We start from the raw sequence: 26,210 nt of genomic DNA, 5'->3' as shown, positions 1-26,210 counted from the left end.
TTCGATTATTGGGCTTTTAGGTCATAATGGAAAGGGTCAGGGGGAGGGGGATGAGAGGCCAAATCTTTTAAATTCAGACTGCATTTTAGAGAATCTTACCTAAGTTTGAACTTAGGTAAATGTCCAACAAAACCCAAGTCTAGCTTCAGTCTTTAGGCTAAACCTCAAGACCTGCATCTCCTGGTTACACCTCTAACAAGACCAGTGTCTCCAGGTTATTCCCCCAAAAATCTGTACCTTCAGATTACAAGCCCATCCCCTGCCTAATGACATGTGTAAGGAAGCAGAAATTAAGTTTATGATATGAGTCCCAGTAGCAGCCAATTATGTTAAAGTCCAGGGTAGTTCTCCAATTAGATCCAATGAGATGCTTTCACACTGACTCCTGCTTCCTGCATACTAATAAAACCTTACCTGAATAGATATTCAGGGCACCTGTCTCTCCTCAAAACCTTCCCAAGTGCCAGAGGTGAGCTGAGGGGCCAGAGGTAAGACTAACAGAATAAAGACCCTGCTGTATGTTGCATCAGATCAGCTTCTCTCTGTGCTTTTTGTGGAAAGGGTGTGGGGGAATCACGAATCACAAACACTTCCTCAGCACTACACTTCTTTTAGTTATAACTGATGTTTAATGTTGGGATTTATAAATATAATCATTCCTATAACTGATTTATTCTGATGTATTTATCTACATCTTTATTTGATAATGTAACTGATCACTTTTACCAACAGAAGCAAATTTTGAAAATGTCAACGGAGCTTAATGCCAGTTCTTTTGAAGAAAACATTTCGCTAAAAATTATGACATGGGCATCCTTGTTTCGGGGACCTTTGGCTTTCCATCTTAGGACTGAGACCTTAGTGCTCATCCAAATACTGAGAGGAGGCAAGTGTACAGACTCCCTGATTAGCTCTGATACTGAGCTCCTGAAATCGTTACATCATTTTCACACCAAACAATTGCTACAAGTCATGGAGACCAAGAAGAAATCCTACCTGGTTATGGAACATGAAGTAAAGTTAATCCTTCTGAAACATGTCCCTAAATGTGGGTGTCTGGAGGAGGAGGGGGAGGCGGCACAAATGATATTTGGTGAAGTCTGTATGGCTATCTAACCTTCACATATCCACCATATTTCCAAGTGAGTTATTAAGCATCTAAACATCTCAGTAGCCTAGAAGGGGTTCATTAAACTTAGTGATTTTGGTATGGGAAAAAGACTCACCTCTGAGTAAAGGGATAAGAACGTCAATGAAACCACTGAATACTTTTCTCTTGAGATGTTCAAGAGCAAAGGGGGGGTTCCCTCTGACAACCCAGAACTTGTTTTGATCCTCCACTTTTTAGAGACTGGACACCACTCATTCATAGAGGCAGAAAATTTGAAGATCAAAAGCCAGATTTTTAATGGAAGCCAACTTGTATGTCAGATCACCTCTACAAAGAACTTGAAGACCTAATGAATCAGTAACTAAAGATGAAATCATACAAAGTCATATAATGCTTGGACTTATGATCCATCCATTGCTTAGATATGATGAAGACTCAACAAGGATTTTCTCAGAAGTAATCCCTAGAGAACCCTGATCTCAAATAAGCATTAGAATTTTTTTAGTGACTTACCGAACCTATAAATTCACAGATTCTTTAAAGCAACAAAAAATATGACTGTTTAATGGCAGACAATTAAAGAGTAGAAGTTTACCTGGCAGTGTAAATGTAACTACAAGAAAGGCCAGAGCTGTACAAGTACACACAAAAACCTCCCTACTTCCCGTTGCCTCTGAGGGGAAACAATGTCCTTCCCTTCAAACCTTCTTTTCACCAACTCTTCCAGAGCTGCCTGGAGATGAGAGGAAATGGCATGAGGAAATAATGTGCCTTCCAATCTTTCTTCCTTTAAAAAGACTGTATAAGGCAAAAGCTCCTCACAGCATGGACATTATCCTAATCTGAGGAACAGGAGATCCTGAGAGACAGAACAGCAGCACCAGCTCCAAGGATTCACTGATACTGAGCAGGTTTGCAGAGTATTCATCTTCACAAACATCAAACATGAAAAACCCAAGGTGTGACCACTCATAGCTCAGAACCTAGACACAGGCACATTCCCTTTTGTAGAAGGATGGCTTTATTTTCCAGAGAAATAGACAAGAGTAAGAGCACAAGCATAAAAGACTCCAAAGTTAGCAGCCCATCCTCCAAGAAACACACCCTCTGGAGCACTTCCAGTATTAGAACCAGGGTTTGTATTAGACTGAATGTTGTGTCCCAGAAAGGCACACATTTGGAAGCACTTCCTCCTGACATCTGGAACCTTGGAGTGGTATTCTCTACTAACTGGGTATCTCCCATTCAGAGTAAAAGAAAATTCAAAGAATAAATGGAATATTTCATCCTGAAATCTTTACCTCTACTTCACCTATCATATCACCAAATAGACATTGACAATGTACTTAGTTCCTGACAGAGGATGTCCAAAAGAGCGCCATAAAAATGGAAGGCCTGCCACACCTTGCAGATGCACCAAGCTGAAGACAAAAAGACCCTCAGTAGAAATCCAGAGGGAACCAGATTACAAATCTGAATTACAAATAATTTACATGGAGTTGGTATGAGATACAGGGTATCAAATATGCTTCAAAACAAGAAAAAATGCATGGCTACATATTTAATCATAAGTAAGAGTTTCATCTGCCATTGAAAATTTTAACACACTGTGGGGAGGGAACAAGGACACCTGTAAAACCTCTCAACCTTCCTTGGCTTGTAAAGAGGCTAACCAGTGTTTCTCCAGTTGCCATAATATCTAGGGACCCTCTACTTGAGCAGTTAGGAGACAAGAAAAAGGGCTGTATGAGATAGGGGGTGCCCCTTACTTCATGTACACTGAAGAGGGCAGTCCTAAAAGAGATCTGATTTATGACTCATCTCAAAAATAGGACTTGCAGAGAGACTGAGTGGAGCACAAGCTTGGAGTAATTTTTATCAACCAGCGGTAGTCACACATTTCCACCAATGCTATTACTACTGACAGCACTAAGAACCCAAGCACAATCATGGTTTCCTTGATGAATTGGAGGAAGAGCACAAGCATAGAATCCACAAAAGACAACAGCCCATCCTGAAGGGAAAGAGATGCTCAGGAGCACCTCTGGTGCCAGTTCAAGGGGGTGAATCAGACAGAATACTTTGTGCCACACATACACAGTATCACACAATCTGAAGGGCTTCTCACTGAAATCTGCAGCCTTGGAGGGGTCCTCTGCTTTTCAGGGATAAGTTTTCTTATTTAAGGGAGACAGAAAATTCAAATAAGAATATAGAATTTGTTCTTTGTATGAGCAGCTCATCCTTTCTTCCAAGCGTTTAAAAACCTATTAGCTTAGCAATCATCAGTGCATAGTAAAACTGTGGATGTCTCCTGATGTAGACTCATCAAAGGTTTCTGCACAAGAAATCCAGATGGACCCTACCCAAAGGTAGCATCAGAAAAATTTCAATGGGTTTGGTAATAAAGGATGTCAAACAGGTTGTGAAATGTCAAAAGCACAACCATGTAATGACAACTTACCTTAATTCTGAAAATGAAGTCCTCTTGATAGAGCAAATTTGAGCACAATAAAGGACAGAGTAGTACAATGTCACATTCACAACCACACCACCTTCTTCTAATTTTAAGGAGGAAATCCACTTCCCTTTCTCTTCTCCCCTCTCCCCTTCTTGTTACCCAGTCTATCTGAACTATCTGGACAAGAGAGGAAAAGGCTCTAGGAGGCACAGAGTTCTTCCATTCTGTCTTCTCTGAGCAAATCTAAAGGCAGATTTTTATGCTAAAATTTGTATCCCAGATCACCTCTCCCCCAAGCTAATAGATATACTTAACCATTTAAGGACCGTGGATGCCAAAGTGATGCCCAAAGTCAATGAAATCATGGCATATCTCTAGCTGAGCCTTGACCAAGAGACATCGAGAATTTTGTCAGAGTAATTCTCTAAGAAGCATCACTACCCATTATTGGAAATATTGTCAATGGGTTATGAAATACAGGATATTAAAACATGCTTTAAATAACACATTTACAAACATGCAAGTCAACATACTTAATCATGAGTCACAAGTCCATCTGATAATGCAAATTTGGCTGCTGTAGAGGGCAGGTACAATGAACCACTACACAACCTCCCAATATTTCTCTGTCTCCAAATAGCAGAACCAGGGTCCCGTCTTATCTTTTGAACAGAAGCTTCCATATAAAACATTCCCACCATCACCGGCAGGAGCGTGGACATATTCTAAAACTCTGGAACACTAATTGCACGGTGACTGAGATCATCATGGGTTCCAAGGTTTTATTCTCACCAAGCACATTTTCACAAACGTCTAGTAGGAACAAATCCAAGATGTCGTCACTGATAGTGCTCAGAACCTAGACACAAAGTGATCCTCCTAGGATGCACAGTATCTTTTCTAGTGAGAAAGGCTTTTCTTGTGAGTGCACAAGCATGGACGTCTCATCACCCCATCCTGCAAGGAATCAGACTCAGGACCACCTGTGATGGCTGTGCCAGGGTGTGTCTTACAGTGAGTTACCCCTGGTTCAGTAACACATAGCATCAAAGGCTTTCCATTGACCTGTGGAACATTTGAAAGGTCCTCTAGATTTCTGTGCTGAGACACATCCCATTCAGAATGTCAGAGAATCCTAAGATCAAGTGGCAGAAATTTTCCTAAATCTTGTCTCCTTGATCACCTCTCCCCAGAGATAAAAGTTCTTTTTAACCAATTATTGATTTTGTATGACACGAAGAGGCCCACAGACATTCAGGTCTAGGCATTCCCGTGGCTGAGTCAGGAAGAAGACACATCACCCATGTCCTCACAAGGAATATCAAGGGAATAAAAGTCCAGCTCCTCATTAAAAATCTATTTGATGAAATACCAAAACCAGAATATAAAACATGGCTCAAGATCATTTAACACCAACATTTGATCATGAATGAGAAATTCACCCAGCACCAGTGGAAATTAGACAATATTATAGGGCAGGGTAGAAAAATAACTTCTGAACTGCCTCCCAAGTTGCTTCCTTCCCCAAGAGTACCTTCCAATTTAAAACCTTTCTCACAGTATGGGCACATGTTTCACCTCAGGAACACAACTTGCAGAAAAGGTGAGACAATAATGGATTACAAAGATTGCTTATCAACAAGCACATCTTCACAAAATTCAAATATGTACAAATCCAAGATGTGAGCTCTAAAAGCTCTCAGAATCTGACACAAGCACATTGTCCTAAAATATATGAAATGTATTTTTACAACAAGGATTCCCAGGGTGAGAGCCAATGCATATGTCTCAGATGGCAACAGCCCATCTTCCAGAGAATCAGACTCCCAGGAATTCCTATGTCAACAGGGTCATTGAGTGCCTAAGAACGGATATTGTACCCTAGAGGGTTTCAGTACCAGAAAGAATGAAAGGCTTCCCAATGACATCCTTAGCCTTTGTGTGGACCTGGCATTTAATGACTTTGCTGCTCCCATTCAAAGAGATGGAGCACTCAACAATCAAATGGCTATTTTTGTACAGAAATGCTTTTATCCCTCATCACCTCTGTCAAAACTGAAAGTTCTAAACAATGAGATGTGACTCAGATGCCACAAAGAGGCCAAACATCATAGAAATAATAGCATACCAATGGCTGTGCCATAATGAAGAAATATCAATCACGGGCTCAGAAAAAGTCTCAAGAGAATGAGAGACAACTCTAATGCTAAAAATATTGTTTTAATTGGGTACCAAATTCTGGAGATGATCGAATCTTGAGATCACACAAAGGCATGATTATGTAATGAATAAATATTTGATAATGAAGAAAACATTGTGGCTAGATTTTAACCTCAACGGTCTGTTTGGTAGGCACTGTGGTATATCCATCACACCTGACTTTTTATACCACTGCTAAAGAGCTGAACTTGGGGCTCATGCTTAACTAGAAGGGACTTTGGTGACTGAGTAACATCTTTAGTCATGTATTGAGGATTTGGCTTTCCCATCTATATTCTTTAAGGCATTTATATTATAATTTTGCTTCCTATTTTGTCTTTATCCATCTTTGAAGTTGGCAAAATAATGGCTTCGTGGAGGGTGTATGGATGCCATCATTCCCTTCTACTAAAGGGAGTAGACTGAGGATCAAATGTTGTCACTGCTCTTTAAGCCTTTGTGAGAATTCATGGTGACTGCATTTAGTCTTGGGTATCCTTTCTGAGGATACAGGTTTTGGTTTTGTTATTAGAGGTATTCTGACTTGTATTTATCTGCATAAGCATTTTCTGTCATCTTGGTTCAATTTCAGTAGATCCAATGTGCCTATAAACTTATTTAGTTTTTTTAAACCGAGAAGAGTCTCAATTATAAAATCTTTTCCAAGGATTTCCTGGATTCAAGTGACATCTGATGCAACATCATCATTTCCTAGAATTTGATTGAAATCAGTGTCTATCCTAGTTGAGGGATGCCTTTGCTAACACTGTCAAGTTTTTGTGCTATGAGATAAAATTACTCTTTGGCCTGGCTTTTCATTTTTATTTCCCTTTCTTGATTTTCCACTATGATCCTTCTTCATTATTACCACCCACTGTTTGTCCTTGATTTGTTCTTATATTCCAAAGCCTTTCAATTTTATTTTAACAGGCTTTTTAAGTATGTCTGACTTTTAATGTTAGGATTTATATCTATGAACATTCCATGAAGTGACTTATTCTGTGTAGATGTCAGTTCCCTAACATCAATATTTGCTGTTGCTACTTTTCATGTCTTTGAACAAAAGTCAATTCTGATGCTGATATGGGAACTCAAGGCCAGTTCCTCTAAAGAGTACATTTTAACAAAATGACACCCTAGATTCAGGGCCCTTTGAATTTCTTTCCTTTCACTGACTACCTGGTGGCCATCAAAATTTTGAAAAGTGACACATGTCCAGGTGCCTTGGTTAGCTCTCAGCCTGAACTCCTGAAAGCATTGCATCATCCTCACATCACACAACTCCTGTGGCCATGGAGACAAGGAAAAAATCCTACATGGTTATGGAAGATGCAGCATAGGGAACTCTGCTGAAATAGATCACTGCAGGTTCATATCTAGAGGAAAAGACCCATCCTATCTTTACAGAAATTACTTTGGCTTCCATAGCTTTGCATAGCCACCATATTGCCCAGTGACATACTGACCATGAAAACATCTCAGTAGATTAGAAAGGGCTCATTAAACTCAGTGATGTTTGCTTAGGAAAAAAAGACTCTCCTCTGGAAATTAAAAGGTCACAAGCTTCATGGTATCAGTGGGTACCATTCTGCCAAGGTATTGTGGCATACAGAGTCTGAAGGGCTTCCCTTGACATGTTGGACCCTGTATTGATACTATACTATTTAATAACAGGACATCTAGTATGTCAGAGAGAGAATTTTAAAAAAAAGGTCATGTTTACTGCATACGAACATCTATGCCTGATCATCTCTCCCAAGAGCTTAAGGTTTATTAATACCTGAAGTTAAAATCACATACAGTCCTGTGATTCTGGCGGTTATGGTACATCCATGGATGATCCATGATGAAGACACAATAAGAATTTCCTCAGAACAAATTCAATAGGAACCCAGCCCCCCTACCTAGAAATAGAAATTCTTTAAAGGGTTACTGAATAAAGCAAGTCAGAGATACTTTAAAGCAACCAAAGTCCAACCATGTTATAGAAAATAATTCATTGTGAAGAATTTCATTACGTGTGTCAATGTGACCAAAGTAGACAGTACTTTGTACTGTAGACAGTAGTTGTACTGTGGCACGCTGCACAAATTCCCAATCTCCCACTGCTTCTGAGTGTACCAGTGCCCCTCCCCTTTTTACTTTCACTCCATCCACTCTTGTTAAGCTGCCATATGAAAAGAAAAGACATGAGGGGAGAGTGTGCCTTCTATTATATCTTCTGAGAAGAAGAACTTCACAAACAAATGCTACCCTACAGCTTAAACATTATCCTCATCTCAGGAATAGGAGTTTCTGAGAAACTGAGAGCAGCATCAACTTTAAGGATTCACTCCCGTTAGGCATGCTTTTCAGAGTTTTCTTCTTCACAAATTTCAATCATGAAAAAAACCAGTATGTTATCACTCAGGGCTGTCAGAACCTAGAAAAAAGTACATTCTCCTTCACAGAGGTATTGGGTCCTTTTTCAAAAAAGAATATGAGAACAAAGCCCTCCCCCCAAAAGTTAGAAGACTATAGTCCAATGAGACAGACCCTTTGGAGCACTTCCAGGGTTAGAACCAGTTTGTATTGAACTGAATGAATATTGTGTCCCTGAGGTGCTAAGGAGCACACATGTTGGGTCTCTATGAATGTCCCATTCATCGAGACAGAACTGAATGACTAAATGGTAGATACCTTCATGAAACTTAAACCACACATCAGCTACTGCAAGAGATTGAATATCTACATAATCGATGAATTGCAGAGGATTCCAGAACAGGTTCATAACAATGGAAGTTCTGGTGCACCTGTAGCTACACCAAGCTGAAGACATATAAAGAAGGTCCACAGAAAATATCTGGAAGGAACCAGACATGGAATTATAAATATTTTAAATGCAGCACCAAATACAGGGTATCCAATATGCTTTAAAGCAACAAAATGCATGGAACCATTTAATCCTGTGTAAGGGTTTGATTTGCCAATGAATATTTGAACACAATAGATGCAGGGAACAAAGTCCCAGGTAAAACCTCCTGGACTCCCTCTGCTTCTAAAGAGGTGAGCCAGTGTGTCTACACTTCCCACTCCTCCTACTCTACCTATGCTAAAGAGGACATTTCCAGACAAAGCCTGACCCCATCACTTAAGCCTTGTCTCAAAACAGGAGTCACAGAGAGACTAGGGGTAGGTAGTATTAGCTCTGAGAAATTATTACTGAGAAGCACATATTTACCAACCTCATACTATGCTGTGACCACTGACAGCACAAAGAACCTAGGGTCAAACACAGGCTCCTCTCTGTATTGAGGCCCTTTTCTGGTGAAGATGTCCAGAGTAAGAGCACAAGCCTAGAATCCTCAGAGACAGCAGCTCTGGTGGCTGTGGAACTGTGGGGATAAGGAGGAAGGCTGTGCTACACAGTGGTCAGGAGCACAATGTGAAGGGCTTCCCACTAATACCCTGCACCTTGCAGAGATCCTCTGCCCTTTAGTGACAATGAATTTATACTTACAGAGACAGAAAATTCAAATGACATTTCTCATTCATGAGAAAAAATTATTGCTTTTTAAAAAAATATTCTCTCAATAAACTCTACTAAGAGCTTGAAGATCCACATAGTAACAGTGAGGCCACAAAGAAAGCAACAATCATCACAACATGACACACCTGTGGATGCCCCAGGATGTAAAATCATCAAAGATTTTTTTTTTCAGGAAAAAAATCTATGGGGACCTTGTCCAAAGGTAGCATTAGAATTATTCATAATGTGGTATTGAATACAAAAGATCTCAGGCCCTATAGAGCAACAATGCCATGTAATGAAAACCTACTTAATCCTGAAAATGGAGTCCTTATTGGTAGCACAAATTCGGCCACAATAAAGGTCAAGGCATTATAATGAAACATTCATGACCTCTCCAAACTCCTCTGCTTCTAAGGAGCAGAACTGGAACTAGAACATTTACAAGTTGAGTCTTGGAGTGGTCCTGTAAGGTATAGTGAGCAGTCACAGCACAGCCAGAAAGAATTTAAGAATCCAAGGTCAGTCATTTTCCTGAGGCCTGTGTCCTGGATCATTTCCCCCAAAGCGTATACATATAGTTCAGCGAATACTAATAGTAGTGAATGCCACAAAGTATCCCCACTTATGGTGATTTAGACCCATGCATGATGTAGGTGCATCAAAGAGTTCCTCAGTCAAAATTTTAACAGAGGCAGATCTCAATGTTGCATTCAAAATGTTTTTGATGGGTTATAAGAAAAAGTAATTAAAGGATGCTTTAAACCAACAAAAATACAACTATGCAATGAGTTGTTATTTAATTATAAATAAGAAATACACATGGCAGTGCAAAGGTAATTAAAATAGAGGGCATGGTTGTATGTTATCCTCTGAACAACCTCCCAACATTTTTCTGCCTGAAAAGGAGGAAGGTTGCCCCTCCCTTCACACTTTCACCTTGACCATCTACCTGATCTGTCTGGAGAGAAAAGACTGAAGAAAATATAGTGTACCTCCAACGGCTTGCTTTCTGAAGAGGAAATTTCCAAGACAAATTGCACACTAGAATATGCTTCAATTCAGGAAGAGAACTTAGAGAGGGACTGACTTCAGTATCTGCTCCAGGGATTATAATCATTAAACATGGCTTCTCAAATCATGACTATTACAGGACTGCATGGACAGCACTCAGAATATAGACCCAAGCCCATGCTCCTTGTGTCTCTTTTCCAAAAAGAAAGCCTGTGATGTGATCCCAGCTTAGATCACTCAGAGGACAGCTGCCCATCCTCCTGGGAAACAGACCCTCAGGAGCATCTAAGTTAGCAGTGTACCAAGATCTACTTTGGTCTGGCCCTGAGAAAGAAGGAAAAAAAGGGTACCATCAATACTAATTCAAAATGCCTACACAGCTTGTGTTTTTACCTTTCCATGCATAAAACAAAACAAAACAAAACCCCAGCAACTTTTGATCAAAAGTAAAATCCTGGCAGCTAATAAGGGAGGTCTTGGAGAAAACAGCTAACACATGTAAGGTAGGATGGTAATGATACCCGTTTCTACTTAATCATGTCGATTTGAATACTGTATTCTTAACATAAATATTTACTAAGACACATATATAGGGGGTGTTGATAACGTATCAGGAAGATTCAATGTCAGGGCAGGAAGAAGGGAAGGGGTGGGTGGGGGACACCCTCATAGAAGGGGTGTTGATAACGTATCAGGAAGATTCAATGTCAGGAAGGAAGAAGGGAAGGGGTGAGTGGGTGGGGGACACCCTCATAGAAGCAGGGAGATGAGGGGTTGGATAGGGGGTTTATGGACATCAAACCAGAAAAGGAGATAGCAATGGAAATGCAAATAAAAAATAAACCCCGCCCCCCAAAAAACTCCAAAAAGATCAATCACATCCTTACTCCTACCAGGAGTCCTGAAATATTTGTACTAGATGTAGTAAGTAGAGGATGGTAGCCTTAGAGTTTTGAAGGATGGAGGAAAATGGTGGTGAAGGAAACAGTGGATCACTTAGGAGGAATCAGACAGAGGACCAAATCCAACTCAGATCCAGCACAGGCAGAGCAGAAGTCAGGCATATTTCTCTTAAGAGACCCTTTCATGTGTCTGTGTCAAATTTTGTAGGAGGCGCTATGGTCCCCGGAGCTGATACCACAGTCTGGAGAGCACCTTCCTGAGGATGCAAATAGTCACAGGAGAGGAGAGAGTGGGTAGAAATATTGGTGGGAAACATATATGGTCGCCTCTTTTGACTGTGGGGCTTTGCTCCGGGTAGGTCATGGTGATTTGTCACATTTTGTCATTGAAAGACCCAGGTACATTCAAGTAGATCGAGCTCCGAAGAGTTTTCTCCCTCCTAGAACACACATCTAGTACAATTATTTTGTATATTTTCCACAGGAGTCACAACCCTTCATTCACCTTGCAATTACAGTGTCCTTGCTCCTGCTGCTGCTCCTGGTGCTGTGGCTGCTACTGCTATATTGTTGTGTCCAGTGTACTGTGAATGACCAGGTGTTTTCATCGCACAGATATGAACTTTCCAAAAGTCCATGCTAGAGATACTGAAAATCATCAACAACAACACACAGTATTGTCAAAGCATGAGCCCAGCCTCAAAATCAAGGCCAGGGATACGGCTGACTCTGTACAGGACACCCTGAGTGGAAGAGAGGCAGTCAGGTGTTGCTCCCTGGCTCAGGCCAATGGCAATGATTGGCCAAGTACAAGCGGTGGACAACACAACACTTTGTTTCTTACTGAAAACCCATGTTTTCAGGTCTCCTCAAATGAAGAGGCTCCTGTACGCTCACATACAAGTAAGGCCAGGTTGAGATACTCACAAGTGAATGAACTAAGAGAAACAAGATAAAGACAAATGGATGCTGACTCCTGGAAAAGGCGACTACATATCGAATCACTGTAATTACAGTTGCAAAATATATAGAACTGCCTTCCATTAAAATTAGCCATGAAAATAATCATCACCTATAAAAATGGCTGGAATTCTTCTAAAGTCACTCTAATCTCAACAGGCAGATGGTAGATTAAGGACAGGGAGAAATGTAATATTGTGATCTAAAGATAAAAATGTTAACATTTGCAATCTGCCCTTGCAAAATTATTTTGTTCTTTAATTGTACTAGCTAAATAAATGTATTAATAATGCAGTCGTAGGACTATGAGTAATGAGAATGTGTGTGTGTGTGTGTGTGTGTGTTTTCAAGGAGTTCAATTTAAAATACAAATTAACCTTAACTTCCTCCTGCCTCTGTGCTTTATTTATCCAGTTTATTCACACCTGTCTGCCACTGCTCTACAGGCAGTGGGACATAGGACAATGGAGCCCTAGATAAGGTATATGAAAGTCTTATGCTAAAGCCATCTTCATTCAAAGCCTCATATAAAGGCATAAAAAGGGTCATTTAAACACTTAAATAAATTACAACAGCAAGCAAAAATGAGCAATCTGAAGTAAACTCATTCCTATCCAAAACACTGGAGAGGAGCATGAAGACACTGTCTATGGACAATTTGGTATCTTGAAAGAACTTTGGTCACAAGGCCTTTGTCTGAATTTTTAGGAATATTCTCACAAGCACTCAGAAATCTTCTCACAGGACTCCATTCCTGGACCATATCTGATACCTGTCAAAATGATAAAGTAGTTTTAGAGATAGAAAAGGAATTAATGGACTCTTAATTTGAGCAGAATACAAGATAGACTATCTAGCTCAAGTTTTGGTTCTGACAGAGTAAAATAAAATGTGTGAAATTTAAAAAAAATTGTTTCATTTATTAACATTAAAAATGACTTGGAATGCAGTGACTGTTTAATTGATACAATTAATTGATATAATTGTGCATCTCAAAGAAGCTGTCTGAGGTATGCACAGGGAGTTATACTCAAGACTATCCCTATAGATGTACTACCCAGAATGTCACACAAAGGGTAGACAAAACAAAGTCCCTCTTCAATAGTAAGGTTCCTTTTTTGAAATAATATTTCATTTTCTACATAAGCTAAATGCAACTATTCTGTGGTACAGATACATACGCATGTATATGTACATATTATATGTGTGTATGTGTGTGAAGAATATATGTGTGTGTGCACGTATGTGTGCACGTGTATGTGTATATGTGTGTGTGTGTATAATATTTAAACTACATAAATTATCAAAGGAAATCAGGATAGAAATTAAAACAGCACAGGAACCTGCACACTGAAGCTGATGCAGAGGTCATGGACAGGTGCTTCTTACTGGCTGATAACACATGGCCTCCTCTCGGAGACATTCTCTCAATTGTGACCCCCTTCTCTCTGATGACTCTAGTGTGTGTCAAGTTGACCCATAACTAGCCAGCACATCCATGTTCCTTAAACCACTTCATCTCCTTGCACAGACTGCACTTTTGCCCCAGCAGAATGTGTTACATACAGGCTATTAGTTTCCCTTCCCTTACCTATGGTCAATATGAGCACAGCCAAAAGTCCCTGTGTGTGTACTCTGCAGGGATCTGTAACTCATCCCCTTTTCTCTATGTCTCAAACACAGTGATGTCTGTTCCAGACAGATCACCTGGGAGCATCACAGTCCTCTGTCACGCTGCTGCAGGGTCTCCATAAGAGGACTAAATATAAATGAGTAATAAGCATGATAAGGTGAGCTTGGCACAGTAGCAAGTTTTTGTGTAGTTCTTTTCCAGTTGGTTCTCATTACAGAGCTGTGCTCCTACTGAGAAGGGACATGGAGACAGAATCGTGCCATTTTTTTCTGACTGCTAATTATCAACAAGTGCTTCATCTACCCACAAAACAGACTCAAGACTGAGAACACAGGATCCTAATGCATGTTCTTCAGAACCCTCCCGAAACCACATCCAATCCCATCAGATGCTCTTCTGCTCTAGAATAGTAAATGTGTTCACATTCATGATCTTCCTTAGAGAAGATCATGAGAGCCTGTAGGTGACAAGAACAGACAAATCACTTCCACAAACTTAGAGGAGTGACAGAAGGCCAGAGCCATGGGAAGGTGGTAGGTTTCCCATGGCTCCATGTCCCAGACTCGTCTCCACTGCCTTTCTAAGTACTGTGTCTCTTCTTAGCACTCATGCCCTCTCTGCCTTTTGTGTTCACTGTGTGGAGCAAGGACCAAGTCACCAGGCTCCCAAAGCCTTTCCACACACATCTGCATGATGGACTGCAGTAGAAGTAAAGGATCAGTCCTGACAGGGGCAGGATGTCAGAACACAATACGACTCCAGCAGATGCTCTGACTGCCTCTCTGTCCCAGCCACACTCATTTGAGCAATTATTTTGAAGATCATACCTTGGGTATTAAACAAGAACTCAAAATTTTTGTCTGGTTGTGCTGCTGAAATAGATACGATGCCTTGAGAAAATTGTATCCTGTTTCTGGACCTTAGATTCGCCCACTGTAAAATGAAAGAAGAGAACCTAACTGTTGGTTTCATAGCATAAAGTTGTCAGTCTTAGTAGACTTCTTTCCCTGCATCAATCGATGAAAACTAAATGGCACTCTGTTTCTCACCTGCCTGAGATCCTGAGTCAGGGGGCTGGATAGATGGCTCAGCACTGTACATTTCATTCCCAGTAACCACATGGGTAGCTAGACCCATGGCAAATAGGCTTGGGCTGTACATTCATATTTTATTCTATTTTGTATATAGGGCCTCTTGATATCAGGCTTAGTACCTGATGAAGTGTGTTTGCAGCCTCTCAGCTAACAGTAAGTTCTTGGTGGCATCATGCATGCACATAGTGATTTATGTGTTATGACTGCATTAAAGGAGCATGCACATTGTATGCTTGGGGCATTGATGTGATAGGTCAGGCACCGAAGACATTCTCTACATAGTGGTTCATGTGCGGTGGCCCAACCCTTACTTAGCTCCTTAGGACAGGGTGGACTATCACAGGAGCCTAAGCCTCTCCCCATGCCCTTCTCAGTGATCTCACAGACATGATATATAGAGAACACAGTTTCTGTATTAGCTACATTATCAAGTCAGCAATGTGAACAAATACTGCAAACAACAAAGCATAAAACGTACAAACAACACAGCTACAGAGAAATATTACCTCATACATCTGTAACTGCCATTTCAGAGGCCAAAAGACATCTGTTAAAGTATTGGCACTTGATGTCAACCCCTCCTTTGGGAGGCAGATCTCTGTGAATCCCAAGGCAGTCTTGTCTACATAATAAAAGTTCCAGACATCTATGTAGTGAGAGGCTGATTCAGAAAACAAAACAAACAAACAAAAAAAGCTTTACCCTCCTGAAGGGTATTGTTTCCTTTCTTTCTAAAACAAGGAATTCACTCTAGAATTGAATCTTCATGAACATTTATGTTTTTTTTTCATTCCTTGTGTTTCTCTGTGTGTTCCTTTCTGACCCCCTCTCCTTGTGTTTCTCTGTGTTCCTTTCTGACCCCCTCTCCTTGTGTTTCTCTGTGTGTTCCTTTCTGACCCCCTCTCCTTGTGTTTCTCTGTGTTCCGTTCTGACCCCCTCTCCTTGTGTTTCTCTCTGTGTTCCTTTCTGACCCCCTCTCCTTGTGTTTCTCTGTGTGTTCCTCTCTGACCCCCTCTCCTTGTGTTTCTCTGTGTTCCTCTCTGACCCCCTCTCCTTGTGTTTCTCTCTGTGTTCCTCTCTGACCCCCTCTCCTGTGTTTCTCTGTGTTCCTTTCTGACCCCCTCTCCTGTGTTTCTCTCTGTGTTCCTTTCTGACCCCCTCTCCTGTGTTTCTCTGTGTTCCTTTCTGACCCCCTCTCCTTGTGTTTCTCTGTGTTCCTCTCTGACCCCCTCTCCTTGTGTTTCTCTGTGTTCCTTTCTGACCCCCTCTCCTGTGTTTCTCTGTGTTCCTTTCTGACCCCCTCTCCTGTGTTTCTCTGTGTTCCTCTCTGACCCCCTCTCCTTGTGTTTCTCTGTGTTCCTCTCTGACCCCCTCTCCTTGTGTTTCTCTCTGTGTTCCTTTCTGACCCCCTCTCCTGTGTTTCTCTGTGTTCCTTTCTGACCCCCTCTCCTTGTGTTTCTCTGTGTTCCTCTCTGACCCCCTCTCCTTGTGTTTCTCTGTGTTCCTCTCTGACCCCCTCTCCTTGTGTTTCTCTGTGTTCCTCTCTGACCCCCTCTCCTTGTGTTTCTCTGTGTTCCTTTCTGACCCCCTCTCCTTGTGTTTCTCTCTGTGTTCCTCTCTGACCCCCTCTCAACTCTTTGCCTTCTTCCAACTTACACTCTTTTGTGAACTTCTCACTATGTGTGGCCTGTTTGAAGATTCAGAATATAACAGTCGTGAGGATTATACCACATGCCCTTGTCTTTCTAACACAGGGTATTCTATCTTCTGATCCTTTAACCTTCCTAGAACTTCATAGGCCATTTTAATTCCCCCTGGTATCCATTCAAAGATTTGTCACATCTTCTAACCAGGTTCCTGATGCTCTAGTTTCTTCTGGATTCAAACATGGAAGATCCCTCATTTGTCCTCCACAGATCTCATTGTCAGTAGGCAGTATGGATGGTAGTTTGTTACTACATCCCATTTGAATGGCATTTCCTTCTCCCAGCAGCCATGTTGGCCCTTATATCATCTGATACTATATATCACAAAAGAAAATACTCAAAACTGACATCAAATGGGGAAAGACGGAACTGGGATGCAATGAATTCATCTCATTGACCTTATAATTTTATGGCTGTTCTATCAGAGTTCTTAGTTCCCTACTGAAATTTATTCTTTTTTTGGTGAGAGCGGTGCAGATTGTATTATGGTCACCCAGTGACTCTAAGAGGGTGCTTACCTCATGATAATTTTCATTAATACACAGTAATATTGAACTTTTTCATATATAGTTTTGTGAGTCAAACTATATATAGATTTTTTTTGAACTCCACTGTGATTAGGAAAAAGAATAGTACCATTATCCCAAATAAATACTGTGACATACCTTACAACCACTCCTTACTTGACCCTCCTTCCTTAATTACCACACATGCCTAACTTACCCCTCTCACTGGTCACCATTCATGTGATGTCCTTATAGCTCTTTTTTTTGAAGATCATCAGAGTACAAAAAGACAGTGTGTAAAAGTTTTTACACTGAATTTGTTTCAGTTATCTTAATGACATTGACATTCAATGATTTGTGCATGTGCATGTAAATGTTGCAATGTATGCAGGTGCATGTGAGGCCAGAGGACACCCTCATGTATTAACCCTTAAGGCTCTAGGTGTCATTTTCATTATTATTATTATTATTATTATTATTATTATTATTATCATTATTATTATATTTTCTTATATTCCATAAGTTGCCCACCTTTTCTGTACCTTCTCCCCAGGTTCTTTACTCCTATCCAGATCTCAGATTGTCAATGCTCCACACTCCAGGAGGCCAAGAATGAGGACTGCACATATTTCTAGAAGACTTATTGACATATAGGGGACATGACTGCCCAGCATGCCAGGACACACTACCACAAAGAAACTGGTGAGGTCTAGGGATCAGGCAAGGGAGTATAAGCCCTCGGACTGAAAAAAAAAAGCCTTGTTCTTTTGGGCATGCATGTTTTTAAGAGGGAAAAGATCACCTCCCCAAATTGCCCAAATACTTTCACAGTAAATCACACTGTGACTCAAAGACACTCGGCAGCAGATTGGAGATCATGTGTGAATGTGGATACACAGACAGTCAACTTGATGGTTCTCAATCAACCAATAGGGCTAGAATGGAGTTCCCTTTAGAAGGGATGCTGGTGATCCTGCTACCGTTCATGCTAAGTCACTTGGGAGGGATCTGATATTGGGTTTTGTGGTCCCGCCAATGCCAAAAGGCTTCTGAAATGTCTCTGAGAGGAGAACCCTAGAGATGGGTGGAATGATTTCTCACACCTTCCCTTTTCATTTCACATGGGTGATTGTTCTATTTCAGGGAAAGAAAATAGGTGACAAACAGTAAACCTATTCACAGATTCATGCCTGATTAAAGTGCTGGGAATATACAACCATTGAGTGCCCAGCAGAACATGGATATCTATCTTTCAATGGCAAGAAGACTCTATGGAAGAGGGAAGAAAGTATACAAGAGCCCATAATGGGATTAGTTGCTATGAAGCACTTACTTTTTGATATAACATGGCCATGACACACATGAATCCACCTATGATCATGAGGATAAGGAATCATTTGTCAACTTCTATACTAAAATGTTTTTAACATTCAATGACTGGTAAGAAGAGGGATGCTGTTCTCATCTGGAGTGGTATTATGTTCTCATGAATAAACTCCACCCACACTCACACACTCACATAGCAACCCTATTTAAACCAAGTTCATCAAACACAAAACATAAAGAATGATCTGAAAATTGGAAAGCTACACATTGAGAATTGGAGGTTTAGTAGTATTAGAAGAAGGATTAGAAACAATGGAGGGGCATGACCAAAATACACCTATACATGTATAAAGGAATACTGATGCCATAAGTATATAAAATTGATTGCTATTAAGGTGGGCATAAAATTACAGGGATGTCTTCAGGAAACAGGGCAGTACAACCAGCATGCGACTTCTCTGGATCCCATGACAATCCCATAGTTGGAAATTCATTCTTTAGTATGTGGACTCCTGGGATTACATAATACTTTTCATTTCAATTTCTGTACATAGATGTTATACATACTTACAGATACAGGTTAGGACTTCCCAAAGGAAGTTTCCTACTGAAGTTTTCTATTTCGACTGCTACATCCTGAGTACTCTATCTGCAGCAGAAGATATAATCTATATGAAAGTACAAAGCAAGTAAAATATGTAAATAGCTTAAAATGAATTTTGCTTAAAATAATCTCTAAAGGTAAAACCATTGTTTCTGTGACATTTTAGGTGAGAGAATGGCTCCTGCTATTGATTAAAAACTAACTTTCATTCTTGGTCAATAACTAGAACCAAGACCAAAAGATCATGCACAATCCCTGACCCTCTCTCCTAGCAAGGAAGACATACTCTGGGACTTTACACTTTTAATTCATGGATGCTTGGAGCACAAGGAATAGCTCCTCTCAATGTCTGAATTTTACATATATGTCCTCATCCTGGGAGACAGAAAGCTGCCTGTGGAGTAAGTTCCTAACAGTCACTGATAAGAGTACCAAATATCCTAACAGACTAGATACGTAAAGAAGACCCAGCATTTTACTCCACACAGGAAACACAGCTCAGAGAAAGATAGACGCTACCTCAGAGTAACAGACTGAAAACAAATTTCCAAGCAAATGGTCCCAAGAAACAAGCTGGAGTAGCCATTCTAATGTTGAATAAGATCAAACTTCAACCAAAAGTCATCAAAAAAAAAAAAGGACACTTCATATTCATCAAAGAAAAAAGTCCACCAAGATGAACTTTCAATCCTAAATATCTATGTTCCAAATGCAAGGGCACCTACATTCATAAAAGAAACCTTATAAAGCTCAAAGCACACATTGCACCTCACACAAAAATAGTAGGAGATTTCAACAGCCCACTCCCATCAATGGACAGATCATGGAAACAGAAATTAAACAGAGACATAGAGAAACTAACAGAAGTTATGAACCAAATGGACTTTAAAGATGTTTATAGAACATTTCATCATAAAACAAAAAGGATATGCCTTCTCAGAACCTCATGGTACCTTCTCCAAATTAACCAAATAATCAGCCACAAAACAGGCCTCAACAGATACAGGAAGATAGAAATAATCCCATGCATCTTATCAGATCACCACAGACTAAGGCTGGTTCTCAAAAACAAAAAACAAAGAAACTAAAAAAACCGACAGAAAGCCCATATTTACATGAAAGTTGAATAACTCTCTACTCAATGATAACTTAGTCAAGGAAGAAATAAAGAAAGAATTTAAGACATTTTCTAATTTATTGAAAATGAAGGCACAACATACTCAAACTTAGGGGACACAATGAAAGCAGTGCTAAGAGGAAAACTCATAGCTCTGAGTGCCCGCTAAAAGAAACAGGAGAGAGCATTCATCAGCAGCTTGACAGAACACCTAAAATTCTAGAACAGAAAGAAGCAAATACACCCAAGAGGAGTAGAAGACAAGACATAATGAAACTCAGGGCTGAAATCAACCAAGTAGAAACAAAAAGGACTGTGCAAAGAATCAACAAAACCAGGAGCTGATTCTTTGAGAAAATCAACAAAATAGATAAACTGTTAGCCAGACTAACCAGAGGGCACAGAGAGTTTTTTCCAAATTAACAAAATCAGAAAAGAAAAGGGAGTCATAGCAACAGAACTCAAGGAATTAAAAAAAATCATCAGAGCCTACTACAAAAGCCTATATCTAACAAAAAGTGGAAAATCTAGAGGAAATGGACAATTTTCTAGACAGATACCAGGTACCAAAGTTAAATCAGCAACAGATAAGCAATCTAAACAGTACCATAACTACTAAAGAAATAGAAGCAGTTATTAAAAGTCTCCAACCAAAAGATGCCCAGGATCAGATGGGTTTAGTGCAGAATTCTATCAGACCTTCATAGAAGACCTCATACCAATACTATCCAAACTATTCCACAAAATAGAGACAAACTGAGCAATACCAAATTCCTTCTATGAAGACACAGTTATGTTTATGGGCAGGAAACCAGGAAGGGGAATAACATTTGACATGTAAATAAAAAATATCCAATAAATTTTTTTCAAAAAAAAAAAAGAGTACTAAGTATCTAAGAGGTGCCAAACCCAAGTCATTTCCGCTGAATACCTACCTCTCTGGGAATCTGGGAAGTTGGCTTATCTTAGTCGAAAACACTCGTGTGACAAAACAGCAGTAAGCTCTGGCATCACATTTCGTTCTGTGTGTTTTCCCCAGGCAAACATTTCACACGTTTGTGACGATCCATTGCCAGAGAAATATCCTATGGGATTGTAAGAGAAGTCCCTTATTTGCTCCTATTTCCTTGCCTCAGAAGTCAATCACTCACATCTCTTAATAAATTAAGCTGCAGGGCTCAACTGTGCTCTGAGACCTGTGTACGCTGCCTTAAATTATCTGTGTTAGTGCCATTTAGGGAGCTTGGTCTAGTTCCAGAATATTTCATTTTTTGTTATTAAATTCCTTAGCCTTATTTCATGGCAAAGCACTTAGCAGCATACACCACAGTGTGTTCTCCTGTGGGAACCAATCATAGGATCTTCTGTTCAGTTTAACCCAGAACAAATTTGATACCGTGTTTATCAGCATTGATGGTATTGATTAGATTAATTATTCCCTTTAAATCAATTTGTAATCTAGGGCTTGGCCAGCCTCATTTGTTTATTGATTGTAAATGATGTTTCTATCATTCTCTGTGAATAAATCATTGAGTGGTCCAAAAAGAGGCCAGCATCATTTAAGCAAGCAAGGAAAGTGGTTATTTTAATTAGATTTTCAAATTCTTTCACTCCTTATATAAATGTGAGTAGTTGTTTGTATGTGGGTGGACACCAGGCACAGTTCACTTGTGAAGGTCAGAGGAAAACTTGTAGGAGTCCCTTCCTTCCTCCCAATAAACGAGTTCCAGAGATTGAAGTCCCCTCATAAACCTTGGTGGCAGATGTCTATCAAGGTTTAGCCTTTGAGCAGCCATCTAAATAAGTTTATATACAAAATCTTGCGATTGTTCTGATACTTTAGCAACTAGTTCAGAATATGTCGAGCAACTTCTGGATTCACTAATTCCATCAACAAAACAATAAAAATTCTACTGTTATTTAAATTATGATCAATCTTCAATATTAAAAAGATTGTGAAATTAGCACCACAAGGAAAAGGATGCAGACATCCATGAAAATAAAAAAAAAACTTTAAAAGAATTGCACAGAAATTCCATCAAAATCATCACCTCAGGCAGGAGTCCCAGCAAGCATGACTCAGAAGTAGCCACTGGGACATGAGGTAAAGTCTAGAGTGAATCACCAGGAGCAGCTGAACACAGCATCACAGAAGACGCAGTGATGCACTGTGCTAACGCTAGGACAGGCTGGTTAGTGCCAAGGGCTGACCACTGAATTTGAATGCGGAGAAAAAGGCTTTCTGGGACCTGCAAGACAGCAAGAATTTTAATAAAGTAAGGAAAAATGAAAGCCTACTTGATGTGATTTCCAGCAAAATCTATGAAAGCTCAAGGACTCAGTACAAGCATAAGTGACGAGGAACTTCTACAAAAAGCAGAAGGGCGCGGGGTTAGAGAGTGATAAGGAGAGATTGTATTGGTTTGTATGCGTTCATGACTATGTAGGTTTTGGTGCACACATGCATGTTTCCATGTGGTCCTTAAAGGAGGACAAAGCTGTGGCTACTTAAAGACATAATTACAGGAGACAGCACTCACTTCACTTGGTTAACGAAAAAATGCCCTGCTGCAGTTAGAGGCCGGAGAAACAAGTGAACCTTATCTAACTATAATGTGTACATGTGGGGAATTACTGAATATAAGTTATTTTAAACCAATGTAACTTAGGGCGGAAGTTCTCGTACATACAAAATTAAAAGACCCAGGCAATTGTACTTGTATTATAGAGTACCGTAATGCAGTTGAGTATTTTTAATCTTTCTCTTACTTAACCCCTTTTTACCTATGGCAAAAAGCCCACAGCTCCCACAGATCTCCATGGCAAGAAACAGGAACACCTACGAACTGTTTTACTCAGAGGCCTTTGAACCCTAGTGCAGTACCTGAGCAACTGCTTCACCCAGCGCCCTTCTTTTCCTCGCGCTACTCCCAGTCAACAGCTCTACCCAGAGGTCTTTGCGCCTTTGTGCTATATCCTGCTAATTACTTCACTAGAGGCTTTGCGGCCGGGTTGCAGCATAGACAGAAGGGTTCCTGGCACACATTTCTACCCATCACCATTGTACCAGAGGCAGTAGCAAAGAATTCTGCCAATCCCAGTGACAGAAGCACACTCTAGCTGGAGGTGGCAGAAGGGCAAAGGGAGCCTTAGATTTCCAAGTGTTAGATGGGGATTACGAAGATGAATTTCTGAAGACCTGAGGTGAGTTGGAATGAACTCCATATCCTATGAGAAATGTGTGATTTTTTCAGGTACTCCAGTGAACGAGGTGTGATTACAGCGATGGACTTGTAGAAACCAAAAGTGACTTGATGTGACGCTTATGCCATGTGAGAAAGAGCTCTGTATTCCAAGGTCCTGCGGAAGTCCAAGTGTATCAGTTGCACAGCTGTTTGTGTTCTAGGGAAGAGAGAATTTGGTCCTGTGCGATAGAAGGTGAAATACGGACTACCAAGCAGAGAAAGTCCAAACGTCCCACAGTGTTGCTTAATAAGGGTGGAGGTAACAGATAAGCAGCTAAACGCATGAATTACACAGTCAGCCCTTTATTCTGGTGTAGGAGGGTTTACCTTGTTGGAATCTTTATACTCAGAAAGGTTTGAAAGATCAAGACACTATCATTACGGATTATCACCATAAAGTGACAGATTTGGAATCCTCAGCTATTGTTGGCATTCAAGCAGTTGGGTAAAGACTGCTGCCACAGCATATTTCCAAAAGCTATGGGATCAGAATCGTGAGCTGACATTCAGTGCTGTCCAGAGAGCATTATATGGGCATGAGCAAGAGAACTGATAAAGCTTATAATAAAATCAAACCTACTCATGTTAAAAGTCTTGGAGAGATCAGGAATTCATTGCAAAATACCTAAACATGATAAATGTAATGTTGGACAAAACAACAGCCAACACCAAATTAAATGGACACTTGAAGTGATCCCCTAAATTCTGGGAAAAGACAAGGATGGCCATTCTCTCCCTACGAAATCAGTATAGTCCATGAAGTTCTAGTTGGAGCAATTAGACAAGAAAAGAAGAACAAGGGAACACAAACTGAAAAAGGAGAGTCGGGCTGGAGAGATGGCTGTTAAGAGCACTGACTGTTCTTCCAGAGGTCCTGAGTTCAAATCCTAGCAACCACATGGTGGCTCACAGCCATCTGCAATGAGATCTGTTGCCCTTTTCTGGAGTGTCTGAAGACAGTTATATAATACATAAATCTTTAAAAAAGAAAAAGGAGAGGTATCAGTATTCTCAGAAGATATAATCATACATAAATGATTCCCAAAATTGTACCTCAGAACTTTTACAGGTGATAGCTTCAGAAAAGTGACTGGTATAAAATTAACTCAAAGAAATCAGTAGCCCTTAATAAAAGCATTAAATGGGCTCAGAAAGAAGTTAAGAAAAGCATACCCTTCACAATGGCATAAATAATATAAAATATATTGGTATAATTTTATCTAGGAAAGTGTAAGAAATATATGTCAAGATTTTCAAGTCCTTGAAGAAACCAAAGAAAACCTCAGAAGATTCAAACATCTCTCACGCTCATGGAGAGGTAGGATTAACATAGTGAAAATGGCCATTTACCAAAAGCAATCTACAGATTCAATGCAATTCCTATCACAATTCCAACTCAATTCTTCCTAGAGTTAGAGCAATTCACAAATTCATTTGTAATAATGAAAAACTCAGGATAGCAAAAACTATCCTCACCAATAAAAGAACTTCTAGGGGAATCACCATCCTAACCTTAAGCTATATTACAGAACTATAGTGATAAAAACTGTATGCTACTGGTTCAGAAACAGGGAGGTAGGTCAATGGAATAGAATTGAAGACCCAGAAACGAACACACAAACTATGGTCATTTGATGTTTGACAAAGAGGCTTAAACCATCCAGTGGAAAAAGATAGCATTTTCAACAAATGGTGCAGGTTCAACTGGGGGTCAGCATGAAGAAGAATGCAAATTGTATGATCTTGTACAAGGCTCAAGTCCAAATGGATATGGGACCTCCACATAAAACCAGATATACGTAATAGAAGGGAAAGTGGGGAAGATCCCTGAACACAAAGGCACAGTAGAAAATTTCCTGAACAGAACACCAATGGCATATACTCAACGATCAAGCAATGACAAATGGGACCACATAAAATTGTAAAGCTTCTGTAAGGCAAAGGAGTGTCATTAGGACAAAATTACTACCAACTGATTGGGAAAAGAACTTTACCAATCTTACATTTGATAGAGGGCTAATAGCCAATATATACAGAGAAGTCAAGAAGTTAGAGTGCAGAGAATCAAATAACCCTATTAAAAATAGGGCACAGAACTAAAAAAGTATCCTCAACTGAGCTATATTGAATGGCTGAGAAGTACCTAAAGAAATGTTCAACATCCTTAGTCATCAGGGAAATGCAAATCAAAACAACTCTGAGATTCCACCTCACACCAGTCAGAATGGCTAAGATCAAAAACTCAGGTGACAACAGATGCCAGCAAGGGTGTGGAGAAATAGAAACACTCCTCCATAATTGGTGGGATTGCAAGCTGGTGCAACCACTCTGGAAGTCAGTATGGAGGTTCCTCAGAAAATTGGATATAGTACTACCTGAGACCCAGCTATACCACTCCTGGGCATATACTCAAAAGGTGCTCCAACCTATAACAAGGACACATGCTCCACTATGTTCATAGCAACCTCTTTTTATAATAGCAAGAAGCTGGAAAAGAACCCAGATGTCCTTCAACAGAGGAATGGATACAGAAAATATGGTACATTTACACAATGGAGTACTACTCAGCTATCAAAAACAATGACTTCATGAAATTTTTAGGCAAATGGATGTAACTAGAAAATATCATCCCAAATGAGGTAACCCAATCAAAAAAAAAACCACACATGATATGCACTCACTGATACGTGGATATTAGCCTAAAAGCTAGAACTACCCAAAATACAATCCACAGACCATAGGAACCTCAAGAAAAAGAATGACCAAAGAGCAGATGCTTCAGTCCTTCTTAGAAGGGAGAACAAAAATATTCATAGGAGGAGAT

The 26,210-nt window shown here is 40.1% G+C and overlaps 2 protein-coding genes and 1 long non-coding RNA gene across 8 annotated transcripts in view; 2 read left to right on the top strand and 1 right to left on the bottom strand.

Annotated features, from left to right (window-relative positions):
• Zfp120 (zinc finger protein 120) overlaps positions 1 to 17,791 on the top strand; it is a 69,049-nt gene extending 51,258 nt beyond the window's left edge. Inside the window, exon 5 of one of the 4 annotated variants that reach the window (XM_087646135.1) lies at positions 17,648 to 17,791. In XM_087646135.1, the coding sequence (XP_087502261.1) occupies positions 17,648 to 17,748 (101 nt within the window). In that variant the 3' untranslated portion in view covers positions 17,749 to 17,791. Of the gene's footprint in view, positions 1 to 732; positions 5,878 to 11,679; positions 14,685 to 17,647 lie in introns of those variants that run through there. The other 3 variants (XM_087646131.1, XM_087646139.1, XM_087646144.1) reach the window with 3 other exon arrangements.
• On the bottom strand, positions 12,528 to 23,080 carry LOC102554820 (uncharacterized). 2 transcript variants are annotated; one of them, XR_015683874.1, is made up of 6 exons: positions 23,026 to 23,080; positions 21,077 to 21,226; positions 18,992 to 19,088; positions 15,389 to 15,543; positions 14,616 to 14,721; positions 12,528 to 12,927 (listed from the first exon to the last, which is right to left on the bottom strand). It is a non-coding gene; the product is annotated as an uncharacterized LOC102554820 (long non-coding RNA). The 2 variants fall into 2 exon arrangements; XR_015683873.1 differs by lacking the exon at positions 15,389 to 15,543.
• Positions 23,081 to 23,090: 10 nt separating this feature from the next.
• The window catches only part of 3300002I08Rikl1 (RIKEN cDNA 3300002I08 gene like 1), a 130,110-nt gene continuing 126,990 nt past the window's right edge, over positions 23,091 to 26,210 (top strand). For both annotated transcript variants that reach the window (XM_087654991.1, XM_087654990.1), the window contains exon 1: positions 23,091 to 23,345. The gene's annotated coding sequence lies outside the window, so the exon portion shown is untranslated. The remainder of the gene's footprint in view (positions 23,346 to 26,210) is intronic.

The sequence above is a fragment of the Rattus norvegicus genome, chromosome 3, assembly GCF_021556685.1.
Source record: "Rattus norvegicus strain SHRSP/BbbUtx chromosome 3, alternate assembly SHRSP_T2T, whole genome shotgun sequence".
Taxonomy (NCBI): domain Eukaryota; kingdom Metazoa; phylum Chordata; class Mammalia; order Rodentia; family Muridae; genus Rattus; species Rattus norvegicus.
Note: the sequence above shows the minus strand (reverse complement) of the source record. Positions and strands in the feature narration are given on the sequence as shown.